The 15,056-nt window shown below is 46.7% G+C and overlaps 1 protein-coding gene across 1 annotated transcript in view; it reads left to right on the forward strand.

Moving 5' to 3' along the window:
- Window positions 1–432: 432 nt before the first annotated feature.
- LOC144481341 (copine-4) overlaps window positions 433–15,056 on the forward strand; it is a 308,388-nt gene continuing 293,764 nt past the window's right edge. Inside the window, exon 1 of the mRNA XM_078200739.1 lies at window positions 433–612. Within this exon, the coding sequence (XP_078056865.1) occupies window positions 433–612 (180 nt within the window). The remainder of the gene's footprint in view (window positions 613–15,056) is intronic.

The following is a 15,056-nucleotide window of genomic DNA, read 5'->3' on the forward strand; positions in this document are numbered from 1 at the left end:
CGCTGTAACCTTCTCCAGCCTGAGATTCTCCTCTGATTCTTGCCTTGTGTGCATCCCCGATTGTAATGGCTCCACCATTGGCGGGCAACCCTTTAGCTGCCTGGGTGCAAAGCTCTGGAATTCCCTCTGTAATCTCTCCACCTCTCTGTCCACCATTGAGCCATCGGTCAATGCTCCTGACATCACCCTTGGTGTCAGATTGTGTTTGATAACTCTCTTGCAAAATATCTTGCTGTGTTACAGAAATGCGAGTTGTTATTGTTGTACAAATTATAACTTCCCCCTGCCTTTGAACACTGTGTTCCACTATGTGGGCGGTTTTGTGCATTTAGAATTAGCGGTTAATGTTTTTTACTGAAGCAATAAATCTGCTATTTGAGGCGTAGAAGAATAAGAAGTCCTCTCCTTTGTTTCTCCGCAGGTTAACGTGCTATGAAGAAGATGAGCAACATCTATGAGTCGGCTGCGAATACGCTGGGCTTGTTTTCCAGCCCCTGCCTGACGAAGGTGGAACTGCGGGTATCTTGCAAAGGGATATCGGACCGAGATGCACTCTCCAAACCGGACCCCTGTGTCATCCTCAAAATGCAGTCACACGGACAATGGCTAGAGGTATGGTCATAGAACCATTCTGAGCACTCTGCTCCGCAACTTCAACCGGGGTTCAGCTGAGTTTTACCTTTACCTGTGCTGTTTAGCAACGTTGCCGTGTGAAATACCAAGTCTTATGTACAGGGAACAAGGCCACAGCATCATGGGGGGAAATGGGGGGCAGTGGAGGGGAGGAACATGGCTTTCTTTTTTTTTGTGACTGATTTTAAGATGCGACAAACAAGATGAGTTGTTCTTAATTCTCGCCTCCCTCTTTTTTTTGTTCATGGAGTGCAGTTTGCCAATAAAAGATGTGCACGGATGTTCTTTTTAGGATCAGGAGAAGGCCATTCAGCCCCTCCATTCAGCCTGTTCTGTCATTCAGTGAGATCATGGCTGACTTGGGGCCTAGCTTCATAGGCCTACCTTTGGCCCGTTTTCGCTTAACACCTTTGACTAACAAAAATCTAACAATCTCAGATTTAAAATTTAGAATTGTTATAGTATCATTCATTTTAAGATTGAAATTAAATTTTTTTTTAGGATTGTTACATCATTATTTGTGGAGGAGAGTTCTAAACTTCCACCATTCATCTGGATGAAGAAGTGTTTCTAAATATCACTCCCTAAAGGATTGGTTCTAATTTTTAGGTTATGGTCCCTAGTCCTGGACTCCCCGACCAGCGACAGTAGTTCCTCTCTCTACCCTACCTGTTCCCCTTAATGTATTGAAAATGTTGATCAAATCACCACTTAACTTTCTAACTTCCAGGCAATGTAACCTGGTTTTCTTTAATCTCTCCTCGTAGCTTAACCCTTGGAGTCCAGGTACCATCCATTCTGATAATTCTACACTTCACTCCCTCCAGGGCCAATATCGCCTTTGTGATAAAAGCTAGCAGGACCCAGACTTCCCTGTCACCTGCTATTTCAGCACACCATCCTTCTCTCCTGTCCACATGTCCATCTTTGGTCTGCTGCAATGTTCCAGTGAAACCCAACGCAAACTGGAGGAACAGTATCTCCTCCCCCAGTTGCGCACTTCACTTCCGGACTCGATATTGAGTTCAACAACTTCAGAGCACGGACTCTCCCCTTCACTTTCATCCCAAATCTCCCTCCTTTCCCTTCGCCCCATTTTTAGTTCTATCATTTTACATAGAACATAGAACAGTACAGCACAGAACAGGCCCTTCGGCCCACGATGTTGTGCCGAGCTTTATCTGTAACCAAGATCAAGCTATCCCACTCCCTATCAACCTGGTGTGCTCCATGTGCCTATCCAATAACCACTTAAATGTTCCTAAAGTGTCTGACTCCACTATCACTGCAGGCAGTCCATTCCACACCCCAACCACTCTCTGCGTAAAGAACCTACCTCTGATATCCTTCCTGTGTCTCCCACCATGAACCCTATAGTTATGCCCCCTTGTAATAGCTCCATCCACCCGAGGAAATAGTCTTTGAACGTTCACTCTATCTATCCCCTTCATCATTTTATAAACCTCTATTAAGTCTCCCCTCAGCCTCCTCCGCTCCAGAGAGAACAGCCCTAGCTCCCTCAACCTTTCCTCATAAGACCTACCCTCCAAACCAGGCAGCATCCTGGTAAATCTCCTCTGCACTCTTTCCAGCGCTTCCACATCCTTCTTATAGTGAGGTGACCAGAACTGCACACAATATTCCACATTTTATTTTCATTTCTTCCATTGATTCATTTATCCATCCCCTTTTATATCCCACTTTCCATCTTTTCTCCCCTCCTCCACACCTACCCCACTAGGGCCACCTGTTGTATGTCTCAAGTTGTCCTTTATCACTCTGCTTACCTTTGTTCCGCCATTAACACATTCTGATCTCTCAATGGCCGCTATTAGCGCCCTTCTTAGCCATGATTTACCCCATTTACATTTCCTTTGTCTTTTTGCCCACATTCCATGATAGAATAAAGAAAACAAACCTCCACTGTTATTCACGTTTTTGTTAGGTTTGGGACTTTTGTCGCAGCTCCCTCTTTATACATTTTTCCAATGTGTGTTTCATACCAATATCCCAACTTAAACATCCCAAGTGTGCAACAGAGCCCATTTTCCCCCCTGTTTATTGTGCGATCCCTCATTCCCTTGTGTTCCCTCCACACACCTTTCACAGCCGAGTGACCGTGTCCTTTTGCTCTGCCGGCCCCTGGTGCCCGCCAGGATTCGGTGACCGTTTTTTATTCGGAGCCAACCCACAGCCTTGGCATTGAGAATGGAATCTCAGTGCAGACGCAACTCAACGGTCTGTTGATGCATGACTGCGTCAAGGTCCACATGAACTGCTTACTTTTCCAGTTGTTTCCCTCCACTATGCTTTCCGTAAGAAGGAGGTTATCGATATCCACCCTGCCTTGCACCCCACCCCCGGCCGCCCCCGCCAATAAGTACACATCAGGGTGGCACGGTGGCACAGTGGTTAGCACTGCTGCCTCCCAGCGCCAGGGACCTGCGTTCGAATCCCGGCTTGGGTCACTGCCTGTGTGGAGTTTGCATATTCTCCCCGTGTCTGCGTGGGTTTCCTCCGAGTGCTCTGGTTTCCTCCCACAGTCCAAAGATGTACGGGTTAGGTGCATTGGCCATGCTAAATTGCCCCTTAGTGTCAGGGGGATTAACTAGGGTAAATGCATGGGGTTACGGGGATAGGGCCTGGTTGGGATTGTGGTCGGGACAGACTCGATGGGCCAAATGGCCTCCTTCTGCACTGGAGGGATTCTATGATTCTATAAAGTGGTTTGATTTGATGGGGTGTCGGGGGGAGGGGGGGTGGTGTTGTACAGACATGGTTGCTGAATGTTAAATTCTCTCCAAAACAAAAATAGAAATTGCAATGTTTCGGTGGAGAAAAAGTTCCTCACAGCGATACGCTTCAGAGAAATCAGCAAATCCCCATGCAGCACCGAATCCTTTACAACTCATAGATGTGGATATATGTTTCCTTGTACGTGATGGTTGCATGAATGCTCTGTCACAGGCGACTCTGTTGTTATCTATCACTTAGATATGCAATAATCTGGCCTTGACTGTTCTTGTATAAATGGGTGGCCTTTCTGTCAGCAATCCTGTGAATTCCCTCCTTTAAATAAGAGAAGTGTTCAATATTGAAGTGTGCAATTGAACTGCCTGCTGTCAGAACAAAATGTTCTGTGGATCTGTGCTCTTACTATGTAAAATTTGAGTTTATTTATTATTGGCTCAAGCGTGCTTACATTCACATTGCAATGAAGTTACAGTGAAAATCCCCTAGTCACCACACTGCGGTGCCCGTTCGGGTACTGATGTGCGATTGATCCACACGGGAGGCTAGGACGTACCCGGGAATAAAGGCTTTTATTCACAACAAAATAGGAGCACACTACTTAACAATATTATCCCAGACCAAAGGCTACTAGGAAGTAGCAGTGACCTTTATACTCCTGTAAGAAGGCGGAGCCGAACAGAGTGTACCTCATAAACAATAATAACAGGTGGAACACCCAAACCCTAACCCCAACAGTAACATATGTACAAGTACCCATAGTGGTAACTATCTATGGTTCACCACAGGTACACTGAGGGAGAATTTAGCATGGCCATTGCACCTAACCAGCACGTCTTTCAAACTGTGGGAGGAAATCAGAGGAAACCCACACAGACGCGGGGAGAACGTGCAGACTCCGCACAGACAGTCACCTGGGGCTGGAATCGAACCCGGTCCCTGGCACTGTGAGGCAGCAGTGCCAACCACTGTGCCACCGTGCCACCCTGAGCAAAGTCAGGAACACTACCTCCTGTTTGCTGCCACTAATGTCCATTAGAGTTAAATTCAAGACTGCGTATATTGCCAATTATGTTTGCAATATAAGAGCGAGTCAATTTTGCTAACATCATCCAGGTCTTGTGGAATGCTCTCAGGACATTAGAATCATAGAATCCTACAGTGCAGAAGGAGGCCATTTGGCCCATCGAGTCTGCACCGACCACAATCCCACCCAGCCCCTATCCCCACAACTCCATGTATTTACCCTACTAGCTAGTCCGCCTGACACTAAGAGGCAATTTAGCATGGCCAATCAACTTAACACGCATATCTTTGGACTGTGAGAGGAAACCGGAGCACCCGGAGGAAACCCACGCAGACACGGGGAGAATGTGCAAACTCCACACAGACAGTGACCCAAGGCGGGAAACAAACCCGGGTCCCTGGTGCTGTGAGGCAGCAGTGCTAACCACTGTGCTACCGTGCTGCCACAAATTGGCAGTTGTGAATGTACCCATTTCCGTAACCTGATTTCTTTTCTTAGTGCATCAGGTTTATGTTTAGAAATGTGTTTTGCCTTCTGATTGGTGATACGTTTGCAGCGGGAATGTGTTTGATAAATCTTCACACTGTTTGCATGCTTTAGGGGAGAGTTGTAAAACTCAGTGAGAGTACTCTGGGCATAAAGGAACAAAAATAAAAGGTGCTGCTTCCCAGTTGTTCCAGGCAATAGTATCTTGTTACAGTTTGATCAGTCGCGAAAACAAAGACGTTTAGTTCTCAGATGTTGGTGACGGCTAAGGGCGAGTTTTTGAAAACACTTATTGAGTTGACTACTTCTTAAACCTCAGAATATATCGAATAAAAGTGTAACTGAATATTAATAGAGGATGCTGCCTTTATATTCCAGTCCCGTCATCATCAAAGGCCTTGCCTTCTCCATCAGTTATAGCTGTGGCAGTGTTACTGATACCCGCGGAGCACAGAAACACTACAGGCAGTAAGATTTCTCTTCACAGCGGTGGTGACAGGCTAATGCAAATAGGCACCATGAGTGGCACTGTCTGCCACTTACTCTGAACGTTCACTGACACTAAGAAAGTCCATTACCATAAATGTATTTTAAACAACCTTACAGTTGCAACGTGTGTGGCCATTTCTGTGTTGCCATTGATGCTGCGGAGGCTGTCTTGAAACAGGAAATTAAGCAGCTTCTTCAGCTCTGTTGACATTACAGCAACACTTCAAACAGCAATCATTCTGCAAGGCAACTGTAGGAGTTTGGAGCTGTCACTTGCAACCAGGCAATGCACTGAGCAGAAACTGAATGTTGAGTAATGCATAGAAGCTACAATGCTAAAACATATCATCTGGTCCTCACCCAGTCCTCACTGGGGTTTGCCTGTATGTGAACTAACAGCCCGCATCACAATTACCCTATCCCATTCCTATACCTCTTCAGCCCCTTTCTCCTTCTTTCTAATCTAATCTCAGATTAACATAGCCTCTGCCTCATCCACCAACCCTATGGATGAACTCCACAACCTCTGTGGGGAGAGCTTTCTCCTGCCTTCTTTCAATTCCAGCCTCAGGTCACTGTGTGGAGTTTGCACGTTCTCCCAATGTCTGCATGGATTTCCTCCGGCTGCTCCGGTTTCCTCCCACATTCTGAATGACATGCTGGTTAGGTTGATTGGCCATGCTAAATTGCCCCTTCATGTCAGGGGGACTAGGAGCATAAATATGTGGGGTTATGGGGATAGGACCTGGGTGGGATTATTGTCGGTGCTGGCTTGATAGGCCAAATGGCCTCCTTCTGCACTGTAGATTCTATGAATAACTTATTTTTAATCTTAACCTTCATTCTTGACACTACTGCAATTTCAACATTAATGAGATTTTGTATCTTTTGGTTTATGAGATTGATAATATTTTGGGACTGCGACTTTAAATGTAGAGTAGGTAAAAGGGGCAATGTGATCTGTTCTGGCATCTGCCTGACAGTTAAACTGGGAAGGTATAAGGTGTTATTCTTGCGGGTAATGACAAAAGTTTTAAAATTTATAATGAATAGACCATGAGTCTCCCAAAGCCCTAGAAAGGTATTATAGCTATAATGTTGTAACCAGTGGTGCTGTAAACTATGCCTTTATTTCTGAGATGAAAGATCATTTGGATCAAAGATTTGAACAACATTTCAATTTAGATACAAAGCTAATGTGTTTCCCATTACCAAGGGAAAGAGGGTAGAGGAAGGCATTCTGATATCAGGTTACAGGCTTCCCTGTAAATCTAGGAATATCACAGACTGGTTGGGTACAGTGCAGCTATTTGACAGGAGAGAGAGCGAAAAGGATAGAGGCAGCCAACCTGCTGCTTAACCAGTCCAAAGATGTGTGGGTTAGGTTGATTGGCCAGGTTAAAAATTGCCCCTTAGAGTCCTGGGATGCGTAGGTTAGTGGGATAGCGGGTAAAATATGTGGGGTGGGATTGTGGTCGGTGCAGACTCGCTGGGCCGAATGGCCTCCTTCTGCACTGTAGGGTTTCTATGATTTCTATGATTAAGCAGAGGAAATATTGATTCTATCATTCATCATATGGAACGTGGATGGGAACTTTGCTCAGATTGAAGACTAAGTGTGTAAGGAGTTAAAATAGGCTGGAGGTTTTTGCATTTTAAATGTCAAATACAATAAGATAATTTATTCAAATTTCCCCACTTTGTTTCGAATCCATGAGGTGGAAGTAGCCAAGGTGTTTATATGGCTTGACTCTGACCATATCCCTCAGTGCAGTTTGTCTTGCGTTCTGCAGTGGTTTATCGCTAACATGCCACCACTGTTATTTCTCGATGATGGGAAACCGGAAATGCTTATTATGGGATGTCCAGTTAGCCCATTCAGTGGCCTCCTGCGTTGCCAAATGGAGAAATGAGGCACCTCCTTCAGGCGGATCTTATGGGGCAGATCGATGAGAGGTGTTCCATGGTCTGGGACTTGTGGCCACAACCGAGTCATCCCTCCCCTTCCACTGAGGGAGAAGGCGGCCATGTTGGCCATGCCCGGTGTGGATTCAGTTTAATGCTGCCCACTGTCATTGAGGGCTGTCGAAGCCTGGGATCTGTGTTGTTGGGTCAGTGTTGATGTGTTCTTTTTCCTTTGATGCGTTCCACAATTCTGTCCTCAGGGTGGTGAGTTGACATGTCAAAATTTATCAATTTAATTAATTGCTTTTAAGTTCTCGATCTGCCGTGGTGGAATTTGAACTCCTGTCGCCAGATCGTCAATGCAAACATCTGGGTTGCTAGTTCAGTCGCGTAGCTACCACAGCTGTCGGAATGTTTGCTGCTGGTTCCCGGAATGGCTGGTGTGAATTAAATTGCCTCCTCGTTGTGTTTCTTGAGTCTTTTTCCATCCATGGAACACGATGTGAATGGTAGGTGCTAACGATATGGGACAGCACGGGGAACCACTCACTTGGAGATGTTTACCAGCACAAACTGCCGTCAATTAATGTTTATTTCCAGGTCTGTAGCCACGTTGTGTCGGACCTGAGTGCGAACGTGGGGAGAGGGCAGAGATTGACTCCTAATGTTGGTTTTTTTTTTGTAGTCCCTTAGTTCTCCTCATCCATCAGTCCCTAATTAGGGCTAGGTCATCATCGTGGTTATGCTACTGGACCAGTTATCCAGAGGCTTGTACTAATGATCTGGAGATGCGATTTCGAATCTCACCACGGCAACCGGGATTTTTTTTAACTCAATTAAATAAATCTGGAATTTCTAAAATAAATGCCAGTCTCATTCATGGTTGCCATGGAGCTGCCAATTGTTGTATTAAAAAGAAAATCCATCTTGTTCACTAGTGTGTGGCCAAACTCTCTTCCAACTCAATTTTCAAGTTTGTTGATGGGACCACCCTAGTGGGTCGGATCTCAAAGCACAGTACAGCACAGGCCCACCAAGTCTGTGCCAACACAGATGCCTCTCTCATCTAATATTTCCTTGCCTCTACATGGTCCATATCTCTCCATTCCCCGCCTATTCATGTATCTATCCAGATGCCTCTTGAACGTTGTTATAGAATCTGCTTCCACCACCTCCTCTGGCAGCGCATTCCAGGCATTCACCACCCTCTGTGTGAACAACGTGCCCCTCACATCTCTCTTAAACTTCCCCCTCTCGCTTTCAAGCTATGCCCCTGACTAATTGACCCTTCGATCCTGGGAAAAAGACTCTGACAATCTCAAACAATGCCGAGATGGAGTACAGGAAAGAGAGAATCTGGTGGACTGGTGCAGCAACAATAATCTCTCCCTCAATGTCAACAAAATGAAGGAGATTGCCATCGACTTCAGGAAGCGTAGTGGAGGACAGGCCCCTGTCTACATCAATGGGGACGAAGTAGAAAGGTTCGAGAGCTTCAAGTTTTAAGGTGTCCAGATCACCAACAATCTGTCCTGGTCCCCCCATGCCGACACTATAGTTAAGAAAGTCCACCAACGCCAGCATAATCGAGGACCCCCACACCCCCCCGAAGTCTTCCAGCTTTGTCCGTCGGGAAAAAGATACAAAAGTCTGAGGGTACGTTCCAACCGACTCAAGAACAGCTGCTTCCCTACTGCCATCAGACTTTTGATGGACCTGCCTCACATTAAGTTGATCTCTCTCTACACCCTAGCTATGACTGTAACACTACATTCTGCACCCTCTCCTTTCCTTCTCTATGAACGGTATGCTTTGTGCAGTGCGCAGAAACAATACTTTTCACCGCATACTAATACATTGACAATAATAAATCAAATCAATGTCCTTTAGAATGGAAAATCTGTTTGCCCGACCCAGTCCATGTGACTCCAGACCCTCGACAATGAGAGTGGCTTTCAGCTGCCCTCGGAAAGGACCACGGAGTTGCATTGGGCTGGGCAATGAGGCTGGCCTGGCCAGCGATACCCACTCCCCATGAATGAATATCAAGAAAAAAAGAAATCCGCCCTTTCATTCAGCTTATCAACGCCACTGCATTTGAAAAGATCTCTTGGAATCTCCTTGTCTCATCTGTTTTAATTAACTGCAAATTTAACTAATCATTTCCATAGAAACTATTGCACTCTATATATAGAGGAGTACTGAGCTGTTTTATCCACTCTCCGTCAAGCAAGACAATAAATGAAGACTGATGCGTCACTTCAAAGGGGTCTTTCTTTTTTTTTGTTGCTTTTAAATGGCAAAACATCTTGAGTTAGATATGTGGCTGTCAATTGGAGCTGTCTTTGTGGACAGTAATGGGATTTATAAAAAAATAGTAACGCATTATAATTTCACGATGGTGGCACTTAGTTCCCTGTGGAAAGTCTTGCGATTTCCTCCCTGCACTCAACAAATGCCATGTTTTATCAATTTTTAAATAAATTGTTGCTTAACATTTCTTCCTGCTTAATAAATGATGTGCTCGAGAAGTGTTTCTAAGATTATTCTTCCCCCCCCCCCTCCCCCCACCCCAACCCTATCCCCTCTCTCTCTTTTGCTTGTAATGCTCACCAATGAGAGTTACCATGGAAATAGTTTCCAGATATAGATGTTGTGACTCTCCTGACCCGGGGAAGCGGTGCTTCTGAGTGGTCAGAAATGTGGCAATTTTTTAAGCGTGTTTCTTTGTTTAAACGGCTTGTTTAAGAATGTGTTTTAGGAATATAACCGAAATTAAATTAAATGTTCAAGCGGGATTGAAAACTGGCTTGGACATGGAGGTTTCGATGGTTGGTGGGGAATGGTAGGGGGTGAGGGAGAGTAGTGACTCGCAGAGTTCCCCGGCTCCTATTTTGGGTATTCAGGTGTTCCCCGGATTGGAATATTATACAGATCCATGTGGACAAGTGACAAGACATCGATATTTTGGTCTTGTTGCAAATCGAGGTAGGGGAGAGGAACCTCGTTCGTCTTAGACTCAGGATCAAGGATGACTAGAACAAAGAACGGTATAGCACATGAACAGTACCTTTGGCCCACCAAGTCTGTGCTGACAGAGGTGCCTCTCCAATCTAATATTTTCTTGCCTCTAAGGGTCCGATTTTACCATTTTCATTCTAAGTGCTGAATCTGGGCGTAATTCAGATCTGACTTGGAAATCAGCTTTCAGGCGCTCCCATACGCACTCAGCCTGAAAAATAAATCGTGAGTCTGAATCGCGCTGTGGGCGGGGCTTATTGTGCCCGAAACGCTGTTGCTCCGATTGGAGCCTTCAACTGTGCATGCGCAGTGAGAAAATATTTTAGAAAACGCTCCCATGTCACATCGCTCCCGGGCCGCAAAAAGCGGGAGCGATGGCCCCCACAGACATCACCCCCCCCCCCACCCAACAACATAACTGTCCCCCTACCCAGACCAATCGCGACCCACTGCTCCCTTTCCCCCCCACTGATCGCCCGCAGAATGGCAGTGGACCCTCCCCCCCCCTATTCTTGCCCCCTTTCTCCGCTCCACGAGAGAGCAATCTGGCCTGCCTCCCTCACACTCTTTCCCCTCGCGGTGCCGATCACAGCCCATTTTCAGGCCTTGGCAAAGTGGGAATCTGCAAGGACGAGGGCGCAGATCGAGCTCTTTGCCTCATGCCCACGTTTTTGCGCCTGAAAATGGTTGCAACGCAATGGTAAAATCACCCCCTACATGGTCCAGATCCCTCTATTCCCTACATATTCGTGTTCTTGCTTCCACGCCAGGGATGGAATTTTCCAGCCGTTCCTGCCGGCAGGATTTTCTGCTCCCGCTGCAGTGAACGGAAATTTGGCTGAGCTCTAAATTCACTGCCTCACTGCAGGACGTGAATGGGCGGTAGGATTGCACCCTTGTTTGATGGACTCTGTGTTGGCTGATAAATCCAACGCACAACCTGCCGACTCTGCCACGTGCGAGACAGGTGATGCTTGGTGAGGTTGGGTGGATGGGGTGCTTGGAGGTTTGGGTACTCCCTCTGAGGCCTCAACTTCTCGAAGTCTCTCTGTGCTGGGCGCCCTCAATTACAAACCTTCTCCATTTTGATGGGTCGCAGTCCAGGGTCTCCCGTGAGTCGGTAGGCACGTTTGACCTCTTCAGGGGCATGTTGCCGTTGCTCTCTTGGGAGCAAACGAGCTCCAAGCAGTTGCTTCAGGAGTTTGGTGTCAGGTATACGAATAACATGTCCTGTCCAGTGGAGCTGGTTCTGTATGATCAGGATCTCGATGTTGGGAAGTTTGTTTGGGAGAGGATGTTCCTATCTTGCCATTGGATTTGGAGGATCTTACGAAATACCAGCTGCTGCTGGCATTTCTCCAGTGCTTTGAGGTGCCGGCTGGAGCTTGTCCAAGTCTCTGAAGCACAGAGCAGCACGGCGATCACTGCTGCCCAGTAAACCGTGGCCTCAAGCTTGAGTTTGAGATCCCAGTCCTCAAATACTCTTTTCCTCGGCCGTTGGAAGGCTGAGCTGGCACGTGGGAGTTGATGGTGAATTCTGCCATCTGTATCTGCCTTCGTCAACCAGAGGCCCCCAGGATACTGAGAGTGGTCCACATTTTCCAGAAGCCTGCCGTTGATTCTAATCGACAGGAGGGGGTGCTTTGCTGTGGGAGCTGGCTGGATGGGGTCTTCAGTTTTCCGAATATTTAGTGATAGGCCCATTTTCTTATGTGTTCCAGAGAAGGGGTGGACAATAACCTGGAGCTTAGTTTCACACAATCATCATCTACACACTGAAGCTCAATGATTAAGATTGGAGAGATTTGGGTTTTGGGTTGAAGGCAGAGTAGATTGAAAAGTTTCCCGCCTGTTTTGTTAATTATCTCATAGAAACATAGAAGATAGGAGCAGGAGGAGGCCATTCGGCCCTTCGAGCCTGTTCCGCCATTCATCATGATCATGGCTGATCATCCAACTCAATAGCCTAATCCTGCTTTTTCCCCATAACCTTTGATCCCATTCGCCCCAAGTGCTCTATCCAGCCGCCTCTTGAATACATTCAATGTTTTGGTATCAATTACTTCCTGTGGTAATGAATTCCACAGGCTCACCACTCTTTGGGTGAAGAAATATCTCCTCACCTCCATTCTAAATGGTCTACCCCGAATCCTCAGACTGTGACCCCTGGTTCTGGACTCCCCCACCATCGGGAACATCCTCCCTGCATCTACCCTGTGTAGTCATGTTAGAATTTTATAAGTCTCTATGAGATCCCCCCCACCTCATTTGTCTGAACTCCAGCGAAAACAATCCTAACCGAGTCAATCTCTCCTTATACATCAGTCCCACCATCCCTGGAATCAGCCTGGTAAACCTCGCTGCACTCCCTCGAGAGCAAGAACATCCTTTCTCAGAAAAGAAGACCAAAACTGCACACAGTATTCTGGGTGTGGCCTCACCAAGGCCCTGTATAATTGCAACAACACATCCCTGCTCCTGTACTCTCCACGCCTGTCAGTAATTTTTTGGGGATGAGGGGTTGTATTGCAGCAAGGAAGATGGAGAAGGGAGTTGGTTCAATGTCACAGCCTTGTTTGACCCCACGTTTCCCCGAGTGAGAGAGGAACAAAGGGATCTCCAAGTACAATTTTATCAATCATTCAAAGTTGCACATGTCAGCAAGGCTGTGGCAAACAAAGAAACCAAGCACTCCAGTTTATTTTTAGATAGAATTGAAAGGGAGGGAAGTTATACTGAAGCCGTATCAACCCTAGATAGACCACAATTAGAGCACTGCATACAATTGTGGCCACAAATCTTGAAAAGGATATTGAGGCACTGGAGAGGTACAGAGAAGGACGTTCCTCAAAATGAGTAGATTAACAGAAAGTAATGACAGAGTTGTCTTCTTTCTCTTGGGGAATAAAGTCAGAAACTGGCACCTCCGCCCACATTAATGGGCCAAAGACTATTTCCTCAGGTGGATGGAGCTATTACAAGGGGGCATAACTATAGGGTTCGTGGTGGGAGATACAGGAAGGATATCAAAGGTAGGTTCTTTACGCAGAGAGTGGTTGGGGTGTGGAATGGACTGCCTGCAGTGATAGTGGAGTCAGACACTTTAGGAACATTTAAGCGGTTATTGGATAGGCACATGGAGCACACCAGGATGATAGGGAGTGGGATAGCATGATCTTGGTTTCAGATAAAGCTCGGCACAACATCGTGGGCCGAAGGGCCTGTTCTGTGCTGTACTGTTCTATGTTCTAGATTTTAACTCTGTAACTGAATGGAATTTGATTGAGTTAAAAATCAGTCCCATTAGAGTCATAGAGTCATAGAGATTTACAGCCTGGAAACAGGCCCTTCGGCCCAACTTGTCCATGCCGCCGCCTTTTTTTTAAAAACCCCAAAGCTAATCCCAATTGCCCGCATTTGGCCCATATCCCTCTATACGTATCGTACCCATGTAACTATCTAAATGCTTTTTAAAAGATAAAATTGTACCCGCCTCTACTGCTACCTCTGGCAGCTTGTTCCAGACACTCACCACCCTGTGTGTGAAAAAATTGCCCCTCTGGACACTTTTGTATTTCTCCCCTCTCACCTTAAACCTGTGCCCTCTCGTTTTAGACTCCCCTACCTTTGGGAAAAGATATTGACTATCTACCTTGTCTATGTCCCTCTTTATTTTATAGATCTCTATAAGGTCACCCCTCAGCCTCCTACGCTCCAGGGAAAAAAGTCCCAGTCCATCCAGCCTCACCTTATAACTCAATCCATCAAGTCCCGGTAGCATCCCAGTAAATTTTTTCTGCACTCTTTCTAGTTTAATAATATCCTTTTCTATAATTATTTCAAATGTTTAATATAAATGACCTAATTTACCAGATAAACCGGAATTTGAAGCAATGCATTAAACAATGTGTGGTAAGTATTGCACAAGGTTATCACCCAGGCAAATGTAAATCCTAATCGAGATCAACTAATTGTAAAGAACTCTCTGTCCACCCCACCCAAAACCACTCCAGATTTTTCTCCTTTTAAGAAGTTCCTTGAAACCTACCTCTCTGACCAAACCTTTTCCCTTGTCTCAGTGTCAGATTTTATTTGGTAACATTCCCTCTTGGGCATGTTCTGCGCCACAATCCTCAGTAAGCCCAGCTTCAGAGTGCTTGGGCGCCATTTTGCAAGGGCGCCCCGATCTTGTAGTACACGTTAGACCCCCTCCCTTCCCCCCTCCCCCCCGTGGACATTGGGAGCCCCCCTCCCACCTCATCGACAGCATGCTCCCCCACCCACTGCTTGACATGGGTTGCCAGTAACGGGGCATCGCCGCACTCTTGATGGGTCCCCTTCCTGACCACTGACATGCCCGCCCCATCATGACCCCTAACCTGCCCCCCATGATGACACCTAACATGATGTGGATTAGTCATCCTAAATTAGCCCATAGTGTCAGGGGGATTAGCTGGGGTAGATGAATGGGGTATGGGGATAGGGCCTGGGTGGGATTGTGGTTGGTGCAGACTCGATGGGCCAGGTGGTCTCCTTCTGCACTGCGGGATTCTATGATCCCACATAGCCTCCCTTCATAATCCTCTCTCAGGCCCCACCCCTTGGCCCTGCTCCTGGCACGCTAGCAGTTCAGACTGGCACTGCCGGGGTGCCTGATTGGCACTGCCAGGTGGGCACTGCCTGATGGTGCCACCTCTGACCACCCTGGGGTTTCAGTGGCCTACAAGCCCTCCTGGCATGGCCA

This window comes from Mustelus asterias, chromosome 2 (assembly GCF_964213995.1).
Source record: "Mustelus asterias chromosome 2, sMusAst1.hap1.1, whole genome shotgun sequence".
NCBI lineage: Eukaryota > Metazoa > Chordata > Chondrichthyes > Carcharhiniformes > Triakidae > Mustelus > Mustelus asterias.